Source organism: Melospiza melodia, chromosome 13 (genome assembly GCF_035770615.1).
Source record: "Melospiza melodia melodia isolate bMelMel2 chromosome 13, bMelMel2.pri, whole genome shotgun sequence".
NCBI lineage: Eukaryota > Metazoa > Chordata > Aves > Passeriformes > Passerellidae > Melospiza > Melospiza melodia.
In genome coordinates, this window is record NC_086206.1 from 21636488 (window position 1) to 21649847 (window position 13360).

Here is a 13360-nt window from a genome sequence, read left to right on the forward strand (position 1 = left end):
AACAATGGAGAGAGACAAGGTCACTGGAGAATAAATAGCAGCAAAAGCTCTTAATGATCTATCATTCTCGACAACCCCGGGCACCCCGCACCAGCCCGGTGACAAGATCATTAATAAAGCTCTGCAGGAACGCTATCGATTGCTGTGATGGATGATCACAGGTAGCAAATACTGTAAAACACCTGGCTGTCACACTCTGAATGAGGAGCTGGACTCACACCTCGGCAGGGACCAGCCTGGGGCTGTGCCAGGTTTGCTCCTCGGGGATTCCCACAGGGAGGGGCTCAGGGGTGAGCCCGGTTTGGGGCTGCCATCCCTGCTGGGCCCTCCTGCTCCCAGCTCCACTCCCACGCTGCTCAGCATCCCTGTAGCTGGGACCTGTTAATTAAAAGCATCATTAAAACACCTGGTCACAGTGGCCTGAGTGGGAGCTGAGCTGGATGGGGTGACCTGGTGCCGCTGGATGGACCCGGGGACCTCCAGGGACACCAGCACAGCCAGGACCGTGGGGACGGATGGGATCCCAAGGCCGTGGGCTCTGCTCCCCCCACACTGCATCCCTCAGAGTGCAGGGGGCTCAGCGTGTCCCCCCCAGCTCCAGGCACTGCTCTTGCCAGCCACACGGCATTGACGGTGGGATCATATGTACACAACCATTCAATTACCCCGTAATGGCTGCAGGCGATTAAGCCATCAATCTCCTTCATTAGGGCCTGCCAGGCCCGGCCCAGCATCACCCAATAAAACCATTAAAACAACAACAACAACCACCCAAAGCAGCAGCTTTAATGCATTGACCGTAACCTCAGCCCGTGACAGCGCTGGGGGTGTCCCCAGCTGGGGACCCCCTCACCCCGAGGATGTGTTGCCCTGCTGGGGCATCCCCAGGGAGCTGGGGGCTGCCCACCCCTCTGTGCCCCCCCAGCTCGGCACACCAGGACCTGCTCTAGCACTTTATAGCTGACATTATCTTTTATTGCCACATAAAACCCAAGCTCCGGTGGCTTTATGGGGCTGTGCTGGCGTGTGGCACCTCTGCTCTCCCAGCTGTTCCCTCTGCCCCCCTGGCACTGCCCTGACCCCCCCCAGGCACTGCCCTGGGGTCACAGCTGGTCCCGGTGCACCACGCCACCCCTGAGGGACACGGCTGTGCCACACTGGGGTCACGGCAGGTCCTGCTGCCCCCCACACTGGGGATGTCATTGTCCCAGCACACACAGTGGGTACGACTGCTCCCTGCACCCGTGAGTGACACTTGCCCAGCTGGGCAGCTCAGGGGTGCCATGGGAGGGAGAGCGCTCCAAAATCGGGACACCCAGCACCCAGAGCAGCGCGGGAAGTCGCAGTCCTGGGCTGGCCAGCATTTGTGGGAGCCCAAATGCCGGGAGGCGCGGTTTGCAGGGGCTGTCGCAGATCCCGTGCCGCAGCCGTGGCCAGCCCTGTCCCCAGGAGCGGGGCTGGAGCCCTGTCAGAGCCATCACGTCGGCCCTGCCCGCTCGGTGCCGGTGGCACGGAACATCTGCTCGGCTGGCAGGGCTGGCAGGGCTGGGGGCGGCCCCAGCACCCCCGGCCAGCGCCGCTCCTCGCCCTGACGCTGATGCGGAGTGACGGGGCGGCGGGGCGGACGGATGGCATCGGACAGACAGACGGGCAAGTGAGCGCCGCTGCCCCCGCCACGGCCCGGCCACGCCGCGGGTCACCCGTGCCCGACACTCACCGGCTCCAGACACGTCCTTGGGGACAGCGACAGCCCTGACAGCACCCGACACGCTGTCTTTAGGGACAGCGACAGCCCTGACAGCGCCGCTCAGCTCCTGGCTATGGACGGGACACATCCCGCATCCCTCCTCCTGTGTCCCTCTTCCCATCCCCGTGCTGGGCACCCGCACCGAGGCCACCCAGGACATTTATCCCCAAGGAAGGGACAACGCTGGGCAGGGGCCCCACAGTGCCGAGCAGGGTCCAGGTGGTGCCACCGGTGTCACCGACACATTTTCACTTCCTTGCCAAGCCCGGGACTCGGTTTCCCGGGAGGGCAGGAACTCCTCGATCCCTCCGCCCTGCTCGGGGGTTCGTGGGTCTCCATCCCGGCTGCACTGGGGTCCCCCGGGGATGGGGATGCTCCCGGTGCGGCAACGCGGGCTGCGAGGGCGGCCGGGACCGGGGCCGGTGGCCGGGACGATGCTGCCACCTGGTGCCACGGCACGGCTGCGACACCGGGACAGGCACCGGGCGTCGGGGGAAGCACCGGGACCGGCACCAGGGTCGGGGGAAGCACCGGGACCGAGACCGGGTGGACAAAAACACCGGGACCGGCCGCGGGGTCGAGGGCAGCACTGGGACTGTCCAAGGGAGTCGGAGAAAGCACCGGGACCGGGGGGTCGGGGACAGCGCCGGGACAGACAGCGGGGCCCGAGAGCCTTGTCGGGACTCCCGGAGCAGCCCCCGCCCGGTGGGGACCGGCCGGGCCCGGGAGACGCGGGACGCTGCCGGTCCCTCTCCCGACTCCGCGCTGGGACGGGCCCTGACGACAGCACAGACGGCACCGGCACCGGGAACGGCCGGGGATGGACGGGCGGGCTCGCCCCGACGGGAGGCGCGGCCGAGCGGGGCGGGAAGAAGCGGTCCCGGTTCCTCTCCCTGTCCTGATCCTGGTCCAGGTCCGGGTCCAGGCCCAGGTCCAGGTCCAGGTCCAGGTCCAGGTCCAGGTCCAGGTCCAGGTCCAGGTCCAGGTCCAGGCCCAGGTCCCCGTCCCACTGTCGGTGTCGGAGCCTGTCCCGGTCCCTGTCCCGGTCCCTGTCCCTGTCCTGGTCCTTGTCCCGGCGCCGGAGCAGCCGGGGGGCAGCGGGCTCGGTCTCCCCCTCCCGCCAGCCCCGTCGCGGCATCCCCGGCCCGCGCCCGGCGCAGCTGCCGCGTTCCGCCCGCCCTGCCCGGGCTCTGCGCCCCCGGCCCGGCCCGCGGGACCCCCCCGAGCCCCCGCATCCCCCAAGGCCCCCGCACCGCCCCCGTCGGGCCCCGCGGGCCGGGCAGGGCCGGGCAGGGCCGGGCAGGGGCGCGGGCCGGGGCCGGGGGCGGCGGGCCCAGCTGCCCGCGGGGGGTGCGGTGCCCGCAGCACTTGTGCTGTCACTCAGCCAGGCCCGCCGCTATTTCAGCTCGGGGCCGGCGGCCGGGCTGTGCCCCGCTCCAACATGGGCCCCCCGCTCCTCCTCGCCTGCCTGCTCGCCCCGCTCTGCGCTCGGGTAAGGCCTGGGGGACACCGGGGCCGCGGGGGGACCGGGGACACCGGGCGGGATGGGGACCCCGGCCCCAGGAGGGCTGCCTGGGATGGGGAGCCTGCGCACGGAGCCGGGGGGCGGCCGGACCCCAGAGCTCGTGGGAACTCATCCGTGGGGGCGGCGGGGATGGGGCTGGGGGCGATGGGTCTCGGGGCCCCTCTTGAGGCGTTTCCCACCCCACAGATGGCGGCGGCAGGGGGGGGCCTGCGGCTCCGGCACATTGCCCGCGCCCGGGCCGGGATGGGCTGAGATGGGCTCGGGGGGAGGGTTGGCCGCTTAAAGACACCCTGCTCCTCTTTTCCCTCCCTAGCTGTGGGCCCGGGGCTCCCTGCGCCCCCCTGTCCGCTCAGCCCCCCCCAGAGCCCCTCATCCTGGTCCCAGGCCGGAGCCACAGGGGCCGGTGTGGTTCTGGCCTGGAGCCTGCGCTCGGCTGCTTCAGGGCAGGGGAGGGAAAGGGGATCAGCCCCCCAGGAATGGGGTCCCCAACATCCCTCCCCCACATCCCCATGCCCCCCAGCTCCAGCGGCCCCCAAGGACGGACGGGAGGCTTCTCCTGCTGGAGGAGGGAGCAGAGAAAGACCTGGAGGCCACAGCGCAGCCCCCGAGCCTCAGAACCAGCCCCTTGTGCTGCCCACCCCGTGGGGCTGGGACACAGCCCCCCTCCCCACAGCCTCTCCCGGGGACCCCCGGCACAGCCAGTCCCCCTGCCCTGGTCCCCTGTCCCCCATCAGGGCACACACGGCCCCCAGAGCTCCAGGGACCCCCGGCAGCCAGCGGTGCAGGCACAGATGTGGGTGCAAGGCAGGCACTGCCCAGATGTGCTCCCTGGGAGGGGAGGGGACAGCGCCTGTGCCCGGGCCCAGGACAAGGGTGGCACGGAGCTGGGGGTGGGTTGCTCCATGCACAGCGCTCTGTCCCCTCCCCACCCCCAGGCCCCACAGTCCCCCCACAATCACCCCAAATCCCTGACCTCGGTCCCACACAGCCCCATAACCCATCCTTGCCCCCACAGCCCCCTGACCCCACTGCAGCCCACCAGAACTCCTGTCCCCCTTGTTTCCATCCCCAATCTTCCCTCACAGCCCCCAGCTCCATCCCAGGCCCCAAACTCCCTCTGCCACCCCCCAGCATCCCCTGCCTGTCCCCCAGGGTCACACTGACAGCCCAAACTGACCCCTGAGCCCCCAGCCCTCTCTGCCGCATCCGTGTGGTGACAGTGACGTGGGGACAGGCCATGGTGGGTGCTGCCTGCCCGAGGTACCCCCCCTTCCCCATGGGTCCTGTGGGGCACAGCCCATGCCCAGGGCACCCCCAGGGCCATTTGTGGGGCACCCCTTCCTGGTGCTTCCAACAGGACACCCATCACCATCACACCGGGGTGCCAGGGGACACTGGCACAGAGCTCCTGGGCAAGCTGGGTGGCCTCTGTGTCACCCCAGCCCCAACCCAGCCCCACCAGGGGCACCCAGCCCCACCAGGGGCACCCAGCACCGTGTACCCCACTGTGCACACCCAGCCCAGGAGCAGCTCCCTGCCCACTGCCCTGGCATCCCACCCCAGCCCGGAGCTTTGGGGGTCTCTGGCAGCACCGTGTCCCCACAGGGTGCCAGCCCAACCCAGGCAGGAGCTGCAGCCCCCCAGGCCTGGGGGCAGCACGAGGCCCCTCGCAGGGTGAAGAGGGCCTGGGTGATCCCCCCCATCAGCGTCTCGGAGAACCACAAGCGCATCCCCCACCTCCTGGTGCAGGTAGGTGACAGCCCCCGGCCTCTCCCCCAGCTCACAGAGTGGGGGCACAGGGGGCACCCCAGAGGGGCACAGGCCCCAGCCTGGGACCCCCAGCCCTGATTTTCCTGGGGCAGATCAAGTCAGACAAGCAGCAGCCTGGAGGGGTCATCTACAGCATCAAAGGGCCGGGGGTGGATGAGGAGCCCCTGGGCATCTTCTCCATCGACAAGTTCAGCGGGAAGGTTTTCCTCAACGCCATGCTGGACCGGGAGGAGCACGACCGCTACCGGGTAAGGACAATCCCGGGTGCCCCCCGCCCCTCCCTGGGTCCCCAGGCAGACCCCCACGCCCACTCTGCACCCACAGCTCCGAGCCTTCGCCCTGGACCTGGGCGGGGTCACCCTGGAGGAGCCCACGGACCTGGAGATCATCGTGGTGGACCAGAACGACAACCGGCCGCTGTTCCGGCAGGACGTGTTCACCGGGAGGGTGGTGGAGGGCGCTGAGCCAGGTGGGGATGGGATGGGATGGGATGGGGTGGGATGGGATGGGATGGGATGGGATGGGATGGGGTGGGATGGGATGGGATGGGATGGGGTGGGGTGGGGTGGGATGGGATGGGATGGGATGGGATGGGATGGGATGGGATGGGATGGGATGGGATGGGATGGGATGGGATGGGATGGGGGCACCCAGCCAGCCCTGAGCCAGCACCCACCGGGCGCGCTGGGCCCGCAGGGACCTGTGTGATGACGGTGGATGCCACGGATGCCGACGACCCCGACACGGACAACGCGGCCCTGCGCTATTCCATCCTGGAGCAGGGCACTGCAGGAATGTTCAGCATCAACGCCACCACGGGGGAGATCTGCACGGCACGGCCCGGCCTCGACCGGGAGGTACTGGGGTGGGGGCACCGGGATGGGTCTGGGGGGCACCGGCACTCGGGGCACCCATGGGCACCCCACATGGGGAAACCACAGCTCCAGCCATGAGTGTGGGGACAGGGTGGGTGGGCAGAGCTGGGGGATCCCTGTGCTCCCTGGGCCATCTCTGTGCTCCCTGCGGCTGGGGACTCAGCTCTGGCCCCCCCCGTTCCCCACAGACCATGGGGGTGTACAACCTGACGGTGCAGGCAGCCGACATGTCCGGGGATGGGCTGACCACCACGGCCATGGCTGTCATCTACCTGGAGGACATCAACGACAACGCTCCCGAGTTCACCAAGGAGGAGGTACCAGCCAGGATGTGGGGACGAGCCGGGCTCAGCAGGGCGGGAGCTGCCCCCCCGGGGGTCTGAGCACCCCAAAGGGGCAGAATCCAGCCCCGCTCCGCTCTGCCCCAGTTCTCCATGGAGGTGGAGGAGCAGGCGGCCGGCGTGGACGTGGGCAAGGTTTTTGTGCACGACAAGGACCTGGCGGGCTCGCCCAGCTGGTTGGCCAAATTCACCATCCTGGAGGGCGACCCCGAGGGCGCCTTCGCCATCCGGACCGACCCGCACACCAACGACGGCGTGCTCTCGGTGCTCAAGGTGGGCAGGGGCAGCCGGGGGTCCCCGGGGCTCTCAGGGCTCCGCTGACCCCCGGCCCCTCCCGCAGCCGCTGGACCACGAGGTGCGGGACCGCTTCGAGCTGACGGTGTCGGTGCAGAACGAGCGGCCGCTGGAGCCCTCGGCCCCCGGCAGCCCCCGGGCGCTGGCCACGGTGCGGGTGCGGGTGCGGGACGTGAACGAGGCGCCCGCGTTCCGCGAGAACCCGCGGCGGGTCAGCGTGCTGGAGGGGACCCCCCCGGGCACGGCCATCACCACTTACACCGCCAGCGACCCCGACACGCAGCAGCTGCAGAGCCTCTCGTGAGTGCCGCTCCCCTCCGCGGCCCCGGGGCGGGCTGGGGGCGATGTCTCACCGCCCCTCGCCCACAGCTACGCGCTGCTCTACGACCCCGCGGACTGGCTGCAGATGGACCCTCACAGCGGCACCGTGCGCACCAAGCGGGAGCTGCTGCACCCGTCCGCCTTCCTGCAGGGCGGCTGGTACATCGCGCTGGTGCTCGCCCGCGACGATGGTGAGTGAGCCCCACGGTGCCCCCCGCGCCCCCGCCGCCCCCGCTGAGCCCCTGCTCTGTCCCCAGCCGAGCCCCCGCTCTCGGCCACCGGCACCCTGTCCATCGAGATCCTGGAGGTGAACGACCACGCTCCGCAGCTGCAGCCGCCGGCCGGGGTGCTCTGCGGGCGGCCGGGCCGCGGGGGGACGCTGCTCCTGGGGGCCACCGACGATGATCGCCCCCCGCACGGAGCCCCCTTCCACTTCCAGCTCAGCCCCCAGCACCCGCAGCTCGCCCGCAACTGGAGCCTCGCCCGCTTCAATGGTGAGGGGCAGCCTCAGGGCAGGGGGACGCTGCACGGAGGGTCCCGCTGACCCCTGCCCGCCCCGCAGTGACCCACGCCGTGCTGGCCGTGCTGGCCGAGCTGCCCGAGGGGCCCTACTCGCTGCCGCTGCTGCTGCGGGACTCGGGGACGCCCCCGCGGGAGCAGCAGCAGCTGCTGAACGTCTCGGTGTGCCACTGCGGCCGCGACGGCGCCTGCCTGGACGGGGCTCTGGCCGCGGCCCGCGCCGGGGCCGGCATCACCCTCGGGGCGCTCATGATCATCGCGGGCAGCGCCATCCTCCTCCTCGGTGAGTGGGACCCCCACCGTCCTTCCCCCATCCCTCCACCCCAGCCCCGAGCTGGTCCTGGCCACCCCTCCGAGCCCCACCAGCCCCTTCTGTCACCCTGACCCCCACCCAGCGCCCCATCTTGGGCCTGGCCTCCCACCCAACCCCACCCATGACCCTCAACGCCTCCCCCTGCCCAGCAACCGCTCCTGACCGCAATCCCGACCCCCTCATCTCCCTCCCTGCCCATCCCACCCCAATCCCAATCCCACCCCTATCCCTCCTCCCAGCCCGACTGCATCCCACCCCGGCCATCACCCCGTGCCCGCCGTGCCTCGCCATGCTCACACGCGTGTCCCGTGTCCCCGTGGTGTGCCCATGTCTCGTGTCCCCATGATGTCCCCGTGGTGTCCCCATGTCCCCGTGGTGTTCCCATGTCCCATGTCCCCGTGATGTCCCCGCGATGTCCCCGCGGTGTCCCCGCGGTGTCCCCGCAGTGCTGGCGGCTCTGGGCGCTGCGCGGGTGCGCGGCCGCCGCCGGGCCCTGCGCAAGGGGCTCCTGCAGCGCTCTCGGGACGATATGCGCGACAACATCCTCAACTACGACGAGCAGGGCGGGGGCGAGGAGGACCAGGTGAGCAGGGCCCGTGGCACGGGGGTGCCGGGGGTGCGCAGCTCGGCCCCGCACCCCTAAACCCCTCCCGGCCCCGCAGGACGCCTACGACATCAACCAGCTCCGGCACCCCGAGCTCTTCTCGGCCCGGGCCAGGCCCCCCCTGCGCAGGGACGCCCCGCTCAGCTCCGGGACCCCCGTGGGCCCCCGCAAGCTGCCCAGCAGCCCCTCGGACATCGAGGAGTTCATCAATGAGGTGGGTGCGGGCCCGGCAGCCCCCAGCAGTCCCCAGTCACGGGGGGCTGACGGTGACCCCCCGTCCCCGCAGGGGCTGGAGGCGGCGGACAGCGACCCCAGCGTGCCCCCCTATGACACCGCCCTCATCTACGACTACGAGGGCTCGGGCTCGGTGGCCAGCCCGCTGAGCTCCATCGTGTCCAGCCTGACGGACGAGGACCAGGACTACGATTACCTGAGCGAGTGGGGGCCCCGCTTCCGCCGCCTGGCCGACCTGTACGGGCACTAGCGGGGAGGGGGCAGGAGGGGACACCCAGGAGGGGCTGGGGCAGGGACGGGGCAGCGGGCAGCTCACACACACACACAGGAGGTGCCCAGGGCGGCGGCACCTTCACCGATGGACCCGCACAGGATGCCCGGCTGGAGCCGCTTTGCACACGCGTGTGCAACGAGAGGCTCCGCGCAGGGGGTGCACACCCACACACCCCGCAGAGCCCGGCTCAGCAAACCTGGGGGGGAACGCCGGGGTGAGCCCCACACAGCTGGGGAGGGGGCGAGGAGACCCCTGGGCACCCCATAATAAAGAGCGGGGGTTGGTGGCGGGGCTGCGTGACCCCCCCACACCAGTAGAAACAAGGCACTTTTATTGGGAACCGGCAGCACCCCCGGGGGGCTCCATCCCCGCCCCAGGGCCGCCGGCACCGCGGGGACCCGGCCCCGGCCCGTCCCTCCTGCTGCGCCCTGGGCGGGGGTCGCTGCTCAGCCCCCCGGGGCACCGCTACATCTCGCGGGGGGGCTCCGGGCAGCGCAGCGTCCTCCCGCCGGGGGCGGCCGGCTGGCCATAGGCGCGGGGGGCCAGCAGGGGCAGGTGCTCCTCGCGGGGGCCGCGGCGGAACAGGGGCGGGCGGCGGCGGCTCTCGCCGTCCTGCAGGGACTGCGGCAGCGCCCGGCCCTGGCTCTCGGGCAGCAGCATGATGCTGAGCACGGCCAGGATGGCGAAGGACGCGAACACGACGTGGTGCAGGAAGAAGCCGCGGCTGTTGGGGATGGCGGTGATGGGCGCCGCCGCTTTGCCCACGAAGTTGGCGCCCAGGACCAGGCCCAGGCCGGCGCCCCTGCGGGAGGAACGCGCTCAGGGGGCTCTGCCCGCGCCCCCGCTCCGGGGCAGCGCAGGACGGGGCAGCTCCCCCTCACCTGACCACGGTGGGGAGAACCTCGCTGGCAAAGAAGATGCTGAGCATGGTGACGGCGTGGGAGGCGGCCGTGCCCACCACGGACAGCGTGAGGACGATGAGCTCCAGCAGGTCTGCGGGGGGTGAAGCACATCAGGGGCAAACCCCGCGCCCTCCTCCGCTCCCCCGGCTGGGGCGGGGTCCGGGGGTCCCGCGGGCCTTACACTGGGTGAGGGCCAGCAGCAGCAGGGAGGAGATGCCGGTGAGCACGGTGCAGAGCAGGAGGATGGCGCGGCGCCCGAAGCGCTCGGCCGTCAGGCACACGAACAGGCAGGCGGCCGCCTCGGTGCCCAGCAGCGCCAGGTGCGAGGAGAAGAAGTGGGGCAGGTGCGGGAGCAGGTTGCGGGTGAAGCAGTGGCGGATGCCGGAGCCGATGAACCTGAGGGACAGCGGGGTCAGGGGGCCGCCAGTGGCACCCCCGGCCCCAGGGCCAGCCCGGCACCCCCGGCGCTCACGCCGCGAAGCCGAGGATGACGCCGTTCTTCCAGATGACCCTGGTGCCGCAGATCTCGCACACCGAGTGGTACCGGGGCCGCTGGGGCCCCTCGGACAGCGCCTCCAGCTCTGCCGGGAGAGGGGAAACCGGGATAGAGCCGGCTCTGCTCCGCCACCCCACAGCCGGGGTCGGGCACGGGGCCGATGCCCCCGCAGCGCCCCACGCACCCGCCACGAGGCTGTCCTGGGGACAGTTGTCTTCGGCCAGCGCCTGCAGGCTCCTCCTGGCGCTCTCCAGCTGCCGTGTGGCCAGCAGCCAGCGCGGGGGCTCCAGCAGCAGCGCCGGGCACCTGGGGCACGGCTGTCAGGTCACAGGGTCCCCGCGGGCCTGGCCACCCTCCAGCACCGACCTTCCCACCTGGCCTCAAAGCAACCCTGGCTGCCCAGAAACCCTCAGCTCCAAACCTGAGCAAACATTTACCCAGGGTGGGGGGTTCCACTCCTCTGGAGAGCCCCGGGCGGGGTGTCCTGGGCTGGGAACAGCTTGGCACCAGCCCCGGGCACAGCCCAGCCCAGCCCCGCGCAGCCCCTGCCCGGGCTCCTTACCACCAGCCGGCAGCCAGCAGGGCCAGGATCATGGTGACAGCGCCCTGCAGCACCCGCCAGTCCCGGCAGAGCAGGGCCAGCCCCGGCAGCAGCAGCTCCCCGGCCATCCAGAAGAACCCGGCCACCATGGTCACCCCCAGGCGGTGGGGGGGGTCACACAGCTCCAGCCCTGGCGGGGGGCGAGGGGCCACAGTGGGTGCCAAGGACACCCTGTGCCCTGGAGCGTCCCATATTCCATCCTGGGACACCCCACAGCCTGGAGCACCCCGCACCCAGGGCACCCCAGAGCATCCCACATTCCAGCCCGCTGCAGGACATCCTACAGGAGCACCCCACATCCCAGGGCACCCCAGCCCCCTCACACTCACGTGCCACGTAGAGGGCGAGGAAGGCTCCTGCCAGCGCTGCCCCAAAGAGCAGCCGTGCCACCAGGACCATGAGGAAATCCACAGCCAGTGCCACGCTGAGCCCCACGGGCACGGCCAGCGCCAGGGACAGCAGGAAGGTGGGACGGCGGCCAAACCTGCCAGGGAGGGGCTGTGAGGGCTGGGCACGGTGCCCCCTGCCCGCGGGGCTGCCCAGGGACCCCCATTACCTGTCACAGGCCAGGCCGGCGGTGACGCTGCCCAGGGTCCAGCCCAGCAGGTGCGTGGTCTGCTCCAGGGGCACCTTCCAGCGCGAGGCACACACCAGGTCCCACTGCGGGGACACAGCGGGGAGGTGTCAGCGTGGGGGGCTTGGCAGACCCCCGGCACTGCCCACAGGGCTGGGATGGATGGGGCTGCAGGGCTCCTGGAGAGCCCCCGCCCCACAAACAGAAATGTGGGACAGACGTGGGGGGACAATACTGGTGATTCCACCCTGCAGCCCCCCAGCACCTTCCCCAGGGCTCCCCCAGCCAGCCCCGAACCCCTCCGGGGGTCACTGCTGTCCCTGCACACCCAGGCCTTTCCCGAGGGATCCGGACCCCCCAGCCGGCTCTGGTGGCTGGGACCCCCCAGTTTGTTCCCCCTGACTCCTCTCAGGTGTCGCCCCCAGAGCGCTCCCAGCCCCTCCCTTAACCCCTCCTTTACCCACGGAGCCCCCACCCCCTCCAGCCCCGCAGGCTGCCCCAGCCCCGGGGTCCCCGCTCTCCCCGGCCCCGGCACCCCCCGTCCCGCTCCCCCGTGCCCACCTGCGTGACGAGGTTGGCGCGGAGGCCGGCGGCGGGCAGCGCGTAGTGCCAGCCGCGGGTGCAGGGCGCGGTGCCGTTGGGCCGGGGGCTGCCGGGGGGGTAGCGGTACAGCTGGCAGGGGCTCCAGCCGCCGCGGAGGCGCGGCACGGCGGCGCGGAGCAGCGCGGGGCCGCCCAGGCGGCGGAGCGGCGGCGGCAGCAGCGCGGGGTCGGGGCGGCAGCGGTGCGGGGGCTCCGCGCCCAGCGCCCAGCCCAGCGCCCAGCCCAGCGCCAGCGCCGCGCACGGCGCCCACCCCCCCGCCGCCCGCCGGCCCCGCGGCCGCGACCCCCGGAGCGCCATGGCCACCGGCACCGGTACCGACACCGACACAGCCTCGGCTCGGCGGGGCCAGGTGGGGCGGCACCGGCCGGACCCGCCCCGCGGCACCGCCCCGACCGCTCCCTCCGGATCTGACCCCCAGCCCCGGTTCAGGGACCCCCCCCCCCCCCCCCAATCCTGGTTCGGACACCGAGCCCCGGTTTGAACCCCCCCCAGCCCCAGTTTGGATCCCCAGCCCCGGTTCGGACTCCCCCAGTCCTGGTTCGGACCCCCCCAGTCCCGGTTCAGAACCCCCCAGTCCTGGTTCGGACACCGAGCCCTGGTTCAGACCCCCCAGCCCCAGGTCACTACCCCACAACACGAGGCTCAGTCCCGGTCTGATTGCTTCTCAAGCCCGGTTTGCCCCCCCAGCCCAGGTCAAAAACCCCAGCCCCAGGTCAGATCCCCAGCCCTGGTCCCAATCCCCAGTCTGGTTCCCAAACCCCAGCCCTGGTCCCAGTCCCTGTCCCGGTTCGTCCCCCTCAGCCCCAGATCTCTCCCCCCAACCCTGGCCCCAGTTCCCACAGCCTGCTGCACCCCCAGCCTGGTTTCCCCCTGCCAAGCCCCCCAGTTTGGCTCTCCAAGCCCCATTCCCCCAGTTCAGCCCCAGTTTGCCTCCCCCAGCCCCAGTTCACTGCCCCCAGCCCAGCTCAGTCCCCCTCTCCATGATGCTCCTGACCCCTCTCAGGACTGGGGACCCCCAGCCCAGCCGGTGTTGGGGGTCCTGCGGTGCAGCTGGGGGCTCCAGGAACCATCTGGGAGCACCCACAAAGGCACCCAGGTCCCCCCAGACCTCAGAGGGGGCCAGGGGAATCTGTGACAGCCCCTCTAGGAAGGGAACGTGCTGGCACCCAGCACCACGTGAGCCCGTGGGAAGAGCCAACAGAGCAGCCAAACTGCAAACAGGCTTCACTTCCCTCTTCCTTCTAAAATTTACTCACAAATGTGATTTCTGGGGGCAGCAGCATCACTTGGTGTTCAACTTCAGACCTGCAATGGTGGAAAAACTCCATCTGCAAAATCACATTGAAAGCCACACTGAAAAATCACAC

General features: G+C 70.8%; 2 protein-coding genes across 2 annotated transcripts; one reads left to right on the forward strand and one right to left on the reverse strand.

Annotated features, from left to right (window-relative positions):
* The first annotated feature begins 3148 nt into the window (after positions 1 to 3148).
* CDH15 (cadherin 15) lies at positions 3149 to 9140 on the forward strand. The gene is made up of 14 exons (XM_063167580.1): positions 3149 to 3239; positions 4878 to 5021; positions 5135 to 5290; positions 5367 to 5511; positions 5739 to 5899; positions 6106 to 6234; positions 6346 to 6531; positions 6599 to 6852; positions 6922 to 7064; positions 7131 to 7367; positions 7436 to 7675; positions 8152 to 8288; positions 8368 to 8523; positions 8596 to 9140. The coding sequence occupies exons 1-14, from the start codon at positions 3189 to 3191 to the stop codon at positions 8791 to 8793; spliced, it is 2337 nt and encodes a 778-aa protein (XP_063023650.1). The 5' UTR covers positions 3149 to 3188; the 3' UTR covers positions 8794 to 9140.
* A 142-nt stretch (positions 9141 to 9282) lies between these two features.
* On the reverse strand, positions 9283 to 12290 carry SLC22A31 (solute carrier family 22 member 31). The gene is made up of 9 exons (XM_063167581.1): positions 11952 to 12290; positions 11373 to 11476; positions 11146 to 11300; positions 10778 to 10946; positions 10400 to 10521; positions 10192 to 10300; positions 9901 to 10115; positions 9699 to 9810; positions 9283 to 9619 (listed from the first exon to the last, which is right to left on the reverse strand). Exons 1-9 carry the CDS (start codon positions 12288 to 12290, stop codon positions 9283 to 9285), a joined length of 1662 nt encoding a protein of 553 aa, XP_063023651.1.
* Positions 12291 to 13360: the final 1070 nt, after the last annotated feature.

Bases quoted from the DNA above. Each gene is read 5' to 3' on its own strand.
- CDH15 (XM_063167580.1), top strand. From the start codon at position 3,189: ATGGGCCCCCCGCTCCTCCTCGCCTGCCTGCTCGCCCCGCTCTGCGCT. The intron at 5,291-5,366 runs GTAAGGACAATC...CTGCACCCACAG, and splicing joins AGGAGCACGACCGCTACCGG to CTCCGAGCCTTCGCCCTGGA. The intron at 5,900-6,105 runs GTACTGGGGTGG...CGTTCCCCACAG, and splicing joins GGCCCGGCCTCGACCGGGAG to ACCATGGGGGTGTACAACCT.
- SLC22A31 (XM_063167581.1), bottom strand. From the start codon at position 12,290: ATGGCGCTCCGGGGGTCGCGGCCGCGGGGCCGGCGGGCGGCGGGGGGG. The intron at 10,301-10,399 runs GTGCGTGGGGCG...CTCTCCCGGCAG, and splicing joins CCAGGACAGCCTCGTGGCGG to AGCTGGAGGCGCTGTCCGAG. The intron at 10,116-10,191 runs GTGAGCGCCGGG...GCTGTCCCTCAG, and splicing joins GTCATCCTCGGCTTCGCGGC to GTTCATCGGCTCCGGCATCC.